The sequence below is a fragment of the Uloborus diversus genome, chromosome 3, assembly GCF_026930045.1.
Source record: "Uloborus diversus isolate 005 chromosome 3, Udiv.v.3.1, whole genome shotgun sequence".
Taxonomy (NCBI): Eukaryota; Metazoa; Arthropoda; class Arachnida; order Araneae; family Uloboridae; genus Uloborus; species Uloborus diversus.
In genome coordinates, this window is record NC_072733.1 from 196,961,170 (window position 1) to 196,969,794 (window position 8,625).

Sequence of the window (8,625 nt, forward strand, 5' to 3'; positions counted from 1 at the left end):
ACGTAGGACGAGAAGAGTCGTTAGCGCTGAAACGGGACTTGCTATTTGCCTTCCAATATCCGCGAAATCGACCATTATGGAGGAGGAGGTTTGACGGTCTGGGCTGACATCATGTTGGATGGCTGCACACCCTTCCATGCCTTTGAGAGAGGCTCTATGACAATTGCGAAGTATAGGGATGTGGTCTTGGACCCTATGACAACCTCTTGAGGGGCGCTATTAGCCCCGAGTTAATTTTAATGGATGTTAGCACAAGACCACATACAGCTCTTCTGGTCGTCGAATTAACAGAAGGGGGGATATTTACTGGATGGATTGGCCAAGCAGAACTCTAGACTCCAATTCTATGGAGCATGTTTGGGACGCTTTTTGGAGGGCAATAGACACTCGCAACAGCCCTCCGAGAACCCTCCATAGCCTGAGTACAGCGTAGTTGAACGAGTGGAAGCAATTGCCCCCCCCCCCCCTAGAATTCCTAGCTTCATTTCAAGTATGGAGTCACACTGCGAGGCTTATATGTCTGTTAGAGGGGACCGTAACCTTTTTTTTTCTTTTTTTGTTACAATTTGCAATTGCTGTTTTATACCATCTGACTCTAACGATTGTTATTTATGATCATGAGTGTGTATTTTAAATTTGAGATGGTTATTTGTTTTGTATTGTTTTAATGTATGTACATACCAAATTCCATTAAAATCGGGCCAGTAGTTCTGTAAATAATTGACCAAATCAAAAACTTCTCTTAATTTCTTACACCAGTGTATGTTAAATACAAATTGACAATTGTTTAAATGTTAAATTTTTCAAATTGATTTAATAAGTTCGTGCAAAGTTGTACTTACGAAAAAGGTGAGACCTTTTGATTGGTATGAAGTGCAATGAGATTTTGCGCACTTAAATCAGAAAATAATGTGAAAATGAAGTTGAAAATTGGATTTAAAAAAAAATGTTTTTCAATAAATTCTCTTTTGTGCTCATCTACCATACAGTACAATTCAAATAACTAAGTTTCATTCCCCCCCCCCCCGTCTTCTTAAATTTAGCACTAAGCAAGAGAGGAACATTTTTTATGTTGACGGGGCATTAATTTAACGATGATGCTGTACAAACAAATTTATTGGCTGATATCGTACCTTCAAAAATTTTCATTTAGTATCTCTAGAAAACCTGAATACTCGAAGCAATATTTTCTTAATGATTACGATGAATAGCCAACTTTTATCAGTTATTTTTCCTGCATGAAAAACAAGGAGTTTTGGGGAACTAAGGAAATTCAGTTTCCTCTATATTTGAGATTAATGCACTTTATCTGAACATGATGAAAGTGCCCAAAGGAAGATTTTGTAAATAATGTCATACATATGTCTGTCATTTCAAATGCATTACTAACGTATGTTTAAATTACAGGCTGCGTATCCTCCAAATCACTACATACGACGATGCCCGCAACGAAAGATTCACATGTTCACATGTTGCCAAGTGTTTCAGCTAGCTATCATGTGCTTTTTTGGATTCTCTCCGTGGTCTTACGTTAAGATGGTCTTCCCAGTTATCATTTTTCTTTTACTTCCGTTCAGGTAAAGTTTTCCTTCTCTTATTTTTTCCGTCAGAACTCAAAATTAAGGGGAGGGGGCACCTTTGAATAATTTTTCGACGAAGTTCTTATTTAGATCACAATTATTCTTGTTTTATTATTACGTGATTTTAAGAAAATGCATTTCTTCATCATATAAGCCCGAAATCAACTATTTTGCAATTAAATTAATTATGTGACACAGAAAAGACTTTAAATATTTCTGTTCAAACCTTCCCTTACAAAAGATCTATAGGTTTTAAACAATAAAGTGAAAATAACAATTAGCCAGAGTTTTATGAAGCATTGCATATTTATAAGAGCCGTAACTTATTTAAAATAAAACTACACTATTTCATTTACTAAAATTACAAAATCATAGATATTATTTCTCAAAAGTTTTTTTTTTTTTTTTGACAATGCCATAATCCCCCTCCCCCATCCCCAATCCTTGATCAAACTTCATAAGTAAGGCGTCGTTTTACAGATTTTTTTTTCACTGCTTTTCTAAAAGTAAAGAGACGATGAGTATTTTGATTGTGCCGTCGAAAAAACACATTTATTTCGTTTTTGTTAAAAATTTCCTTCAATCTATTACCTCTCGAAACAAAAACCTGTTGGCTCAATAGCTTAATGCGTCGTGCTAATAATGTGAAAGTCGTGAGTTCGAATCCTCATGAGTCGAAAAAGTATCATTTCAATTAGTTATTTTCATCAGCAGAATTCTTATCAAAATTTCCATTAATATGTAATAGGGTGCGTCTTATAATGCACTTTTTGAAAAATTTTTGAATTTCTTATGAGGCACCCCTTTAATTGCTTCCTTTTTGATGAAAAAACACTTACTTAAAAGTTTCATAGAATTTGAACAAATTTTAGAGGTTGCTACCAGCGATTAAAATTACGTTCATTGTGAAAAAGTAGAGTAAAAATATATTCCAATTTTCTATTGCAATATTTGACATCAACATGAATTTGGGTTGGTTAAGGTAGAAACATAACCCAAATACTTATTCCCTATGCATACAAAAAAAATACTAAGCATTTCATGGTTCTATACTGTGTAATAATGTCAAACTAAAATCCTGCAAAAGTTCCACTACGCCATTCATAACATTGGTTTACAATTTCAGTCTTTTACCCATTCACCAATATTGTAATTTTTTCCCCTTTGTTTCTAGTAATAATAAATATACAAGCCTTTTTCTGATTGCTACTCATCGTTCAAACTATTTGATAATAGTATCTCTTCAAAAAAACTTGATGAAAAGACCTTTATGTGAAAAATCTGAATATTAGTAATGAAATCCTCTATTTTTTTCCCTTTGGTTTTAGTTCTACAACATCTGCTGTTCAGTGTTTCATTGAAGGAGTTGTTCGTTTAGGTTTCTTTAAGAAAGAGACCAATTTGGAGTTTTTTTTCTCTTCAGAAATGACACGTAGATGTCAGATAAAATTACTTGAAGCAACAGTCCTTCTTGTAAGTGAAAATGATTTTCAACAAAAAAAGATCAAATCTAGATAAACTTTATTGCAAATTCTTGTTTCTTCTGAATCAGTCAAAGTACATTTCGTTACAACAGAGGCTAAAAAAAAAAAAAAAAAAAAAAAAAAATACTTTCACTACAGTTGATTCAGATTTTTCATGATTTCTTTCTTTCAAAATTTCTTCTTTTCACGCAAGTTCTGTTGCCTTTTTAAATAGAAATTTATTTTGTTACCAATTTTGCCTTGTCCTCCTAGATAGTTTTCTTTCAGTTAGAAATAATTTCTTGCCTGGAAGTGAAATCTTGCGTAAAGTATCATCAGCAAGAGCAAGGTCAAGCAAATAATCTAATGATGGATTCCAATAATTTTGTTTTTGATTATTGTTACTTATTGTTACTGTTTGATTAAATTTACTTTTAATTTTCTTTTTGAGTTCTTAACTGACAACTTGTGCTTCTTTGAGTTGCTAACCAACAGTAGTTAAGAGGTTGAGAGTTGATTGTAGCTACAGTTAATTAACATGATTTAATAAAATATGAACTAATTTCAAAGCCAGTAACAATCTAATTTAGTACTAATTAAAATTAATGACAAAAAGATAACATAAATAAGTATTATAATAATCAATGCAAAAAAAAATAGATTTCAAATTTTGAAGCAACGGTAGCAACCTCTAAATTTTATTCAATTTTTATTTTTATGATATGTGAATTTTTTTTTTCATCCAAAGGAACAAATGAGAGGGTGCCTCATGAAAAAATAACATCTTCAAAAATAAGACGCACCCTAATATGTAATCTAAACTCATTGCAAGATTCTGAGTTTGTGTCCTGTTGAACGCATTGCTTTAGTATATAGCTTCTCGGGATGAATACATAGTAACTCAGTTGGTAGGAGCATCCTCCTAATAACGCGAAGGTCATGGAATTGAAAATATGTAAGGGATACGCAGTTAACTACCATCCAGTACACAAAATTATGTTGATAACTAACTGACCCGTGAGAAGCATTCGTGTTCGACAGTGGTAATTCTGAAATCCGAATTTTCAAGGGCATTTTTTCGAAAAACAGCCAAAATGGGAATTTTTTGTTTATTTTTTCACGGATGGTTGGGAAAAACAAAATTGAGGATACTGTACTTTTGTAGCTCTATGAAGTGTAAAGTAAGCACACACACACACAAAAAAAAAACATGAATACTATTTATCATACTGTGATTTACCATGCTAAAATAAAGGTTCATTTTTCTTATTTTAATGCAACAACACAACTCTAGTTCAGAATCCTGTAATAAGTTTATATTATACATATCTTCAAAATTTAGATCGGAACTCAACCAAAGAAAAAAGTCATCCAAAAACTACATTTTCTAGCCCATGGGGGGGATCGAATCCATGATCTTCGCTTAATTAGCACGATGCTCAAACCAACTCTGAAAATGAGTCTCCGTCTCAAGATGCTATACATTAACGTGGTAAAATAACAGAACAAAAAAATGAAATAACAAAATAAGATAAAATAGATTCCTCTCTCTCTGTTTTTTTTTTTTTTTTTTAAATATTTTATTGAGGTTTGTCGTGTTAAAATAATTGTTTCTTTACTGATTTTAACACAACATAACTATAGTTCAGAACCTTTTGAAGGGTTTAGATTCATAAAAGTTTAGATATGAATTCTGCAGATAAAATTAAGTCATTCAAAAGCAACGTTTCTGGCTAATGAATTTGAGAAAGGTTTCAATCTAATGGACATCCTGCAGGAATTGTTACATTCGGTCATTCGCAACTTCAAGACATTTCGGTAAAAGCAAAGATATTTTAAGATGAACTGGTTTCAGATTATTCTCAAAACTGTTCAAAACTGTATGTAAAACGATTAACATGACTTGTTTTCAGATTCTTTGCTTTTCATTGTTACGTGGTTTTCATCTCTGCTATATTTTGCATTGCCAGAGCCTGATTACCACAGGGGCATGCGGGGCACAGGCCCCTCCTCTTAGATTTCAGGGGGCCCAAAATCCCCTTAATTTATTACGCTAAATTAAAAACAGATAATGATTTCACTAAGAATCTAGAGTACAATTATATCATCGATATTTTTGCAAATGCCAAGACAAAGAAAAAATATCTTATAAAAATTCCTCTTAAAATTTTGATCTCTTTACAAATCCCAAAACCACTCCCAGCTTGATCTGTATTAACTATTAAAAGTTATATCATATATAACTTTGATATTTACGGTAAACTGTAACAGGCAAAGTTTAACCACATCTTATCTAATTATCGTATACTATATCTCTTCTACTTTTTAAATGTTGTGATATAAGGTACCACCAAATTTATCATGCTTGTGTTAATATGCAAGTATTGAAATATTTAGTAGCTTCAGAATAAGCGGAAATAGGGGGAGGGGGCCCGAAATGACTTTCATGCCCAGTGTCTTCAAAAATCTTAGTCGAGCTCTAGGGGGACCCTGAAATAGAAATGTGCCCCATGTCCAATATCAGAATGATCGGGCTCTGTACATTGCTTATGTTATTTAGCCCAAACATGTATAATATGATCGTCTTCTCCTTTTCAGGCACAAGGTCGTCCCGTGCCTTGTTGATGCTAAATATCTGGAAGCTCTGGATGGCGAACATCAATGAAATGCGTAGAATCCTAGTTTAATGAAAGAAAGTCCTTTTACTTATTTCACTTCTTAATGACTGATCCTTTTGATGAAATGTACTCAGCTGCCTCGTCGATACCCTGGTCCTCACATGGTGCCTAATTCTCCTATGTAATTGCGAATGCGAAGTATATGTGCAAGTATCAAAACATGAAAGCATAGAAGTAAAATTTTAGAACTTTCAATTGATTCATCAATGGTTTGCAACCAAAATCATGGTATACGTGCAATATGCGTTCAGTGTTGGAAAATTAGAATGATCATTTTTTTGCGTTTTGGAAAGTAGAGAAAGCTATTTCATTGTCGATATTTTAAACGATTTCAAATTCACTCTTCCGTAGTATTTCTTATTTCATCATCTTGACTGCTTATGAAATTAGTGAAATGGAGAGAATGAGAAAAGAGTTTTGAATATATCATTTTCAAAAAGTCTATATGGTGTGCAAAGAACAATCAAGTAGAGCTTGAAACTCTTCATATAAGAGACTTCTGTTACAATATTCACTTTAGAGGACCAGGTATTGCAGTTTAAGAATGCTACTGATTTTTCTTTCTTTCGTTTCGTTTTTCATCACACATCATCGAACACTAATCAGGAATTATTTAATTCCTTACAAACGTTAGGCTTCGGATGGTCTTGCGGTTTTAAACTGGAACGGATTTTATGGGTAGTGAATCAAGTACTCAGTCATTCTCCCAGAAGAAGTGCTAGCTTTTCCCGATTGCTGAATCTTTAGATTTAAACCTAAATTGATTTCATTTTATACAGCTTTCCTAAATATTAAAGAAATTAAACATTTTAATGCTGAAAATGTTGATGGTAGAGTCCGCTTCATAAAATATTATATATATTTAGTTATTTGTTTTTTCTCTCGGCTTTATTTTTTTTTTTATAATTTTGAAACCCCTAATTTCCGTAGTTTTATACTTCGTCCTGAGGCTTTCAAAACGTTTTAAACTCAAAATATGGCTAAGTCTGTAGTGCAGTTTTAATTTAAAAATACATTAGAGTTTCTTTAAATCTAAAAATGCGTATTTATCCTATAATAAATCGAAATACCCTGATCTACCATTCAATTTTTATCTTTGGTAAAGCAGTTTTCAAATAAGAAAACAACTTAATAAGTATACTGAATTTAAATAATTATTCACGTATCGCCAAAATTATTTAAAATATTAATATTAATCGCATGAATTTTAAATAAAATCTTTCATTAATTTTTTAAGGAATTCTCTCAAATTTCATTTTCTGCCAGATTATTTTTACTTTCTATTCATTATTTTTCTTCAGATAACTACTTTGAAAAATAACTTTTATTTAAAACATACTCCTTTCGTAAAACTAATACAGATTTATTTTTATGATTGGGAAAAGCAATGAGTACCGACTAGAAATTTCTTCAGAGTGCTTGAAAGACGAAAAGGAAGAAGAAATCTATCTCCGAAAGAATGCCGCAATCTGAAAGTCAAAATGAAGTTCGTTGTTTCATTTACTGATCAGTTTCTATAGATGTATTTTTATAAGAGAAAAAGCACGGTGTTCACACTTTTTAGCTCTTTCTGTGAAAGAATACTGCGAAAGATTGTCTTTACTGTAGAAAAGACCAGCAAATCCTTTTTAAACGTAGATATTTGTCCTAGTATTTTAAATGAGATAATCCTGATATAATCGAGATGATAACTGCTATGGGTGAGGTGTTGTCGGTCAGATCCTCACGTGTAAAAAAATTGTAAAACTTTTTATATAAACGAAGTCATAAAAGTATTGATAATTCTTATTCACTGCATTAGGCACTTATAGTCTCGTTTCTCTTTTGTTATTTTTGCTACGAGTCACTTACATGAAGGGAGTAAATTACGTAACTCTGTCACAACTCGATGCATTTTTCTTCAAAAGAAGACATTTGAACTTATTGCTAGACGAACTTCTAGGATCTAAGTCATTTTAGTTTCCTATTACATCATTGAGTACTCTACCAGCCAATTAAAGAAATGCGTCTTCTGGCATCTCTAAATTCTTCAGGACTAAATGAAGGTCAACTACTCAAATTATTACATCTCGAAACAAATTTCAGATATTTTTGTAATATCTTCAGTGCCAATTTAGAAGCAAAAACTGCTAAACACAGTAACAAAAATTAGCAACCTTCAAGATTATGAATCAACACTAGTTTTATAGCTGTAATGACTTTCACTCGAAGTCCTAGTTTTCAACACGAAAGTTCAGCGTTTTCAAGTGCAGAATTGTGTTCCTCGACCTTGAATTACGAACAAAAATTCTCTCCGACACATGTCCAAACTTTAATCATTCTCTCATTACTTGAAACTTAGAAAAGCAAAATTATTTCTCATTCGGCTATCACTACGAGGGATGTGGTGTAAATACATATAGAGAAGCGTGCCTTGATGAAATGGAAAATTAAAGGTGATAAATTCAACGATGGAGGGCTCTAATATTCCTCAAGGTGATCCCTCTTGAAAATGAAAAGATTTAATTTAATATGCATTGTGTATAGTTTAAGTGTAAAGATACTAATCATGAATGAAAAAAAAAAATACGAATGAACATATTTTACTCGAAAACTTTAAAATGTCCCATACAGAGTGTGCTGAAATCAAGTGCTCAATAATACGACGCGTACATCAACGATAACGAATGCTAACAAGGTTCTATACCTCGAATGTTGAAAAGAAAGTATTGGTATTTTTATAAATCCCCGAACCTCTTATCAAAAATCTTTAAATAACGAGACGGCAAAACTCTTCTCTGTGCCACTTATTTCTGGTGTTTGGAAATAAAATTCAAATTAGATTTTACAGTAATTTTTCAAGGTTATTTGTTTATGTGGAGTTAATCGTACAAAATGGAGTTCGAGCAACGGTTATCCGATCAC

The 8,625-nt window shown here is 32.4% G+C and overlaps 1 protein-coding gene across 1 annotated transcript in view; it reads left to right on the forward strand.

The window, feature by feature from the left end:
• The window catches only part of LOC129219366 (solute carrier family 4 member 11-like), a 718,088-nt gene extending 712,357 nt beyond the window's left edge, over positions 1-5,731 (forward strand). Inside the window, exons 19-20 of the mRNA XM_054853742.1 lie at positions 1,408-1,577; positions 5,642-5,731. Coding sequence (XP_054709717.1) covers positions 1,408-1,577; positions 5,642-5,708 — 237 coding nt within the window. The 3' untranslated portion in view covers positions 5,709-5,731. The remainder of the gene's footprint in view (positions 1-1,407; positions 1,578-5,641) is intronic.
• Positions 5,732-8,625: the final 2,894 nt, after the last annotated feature.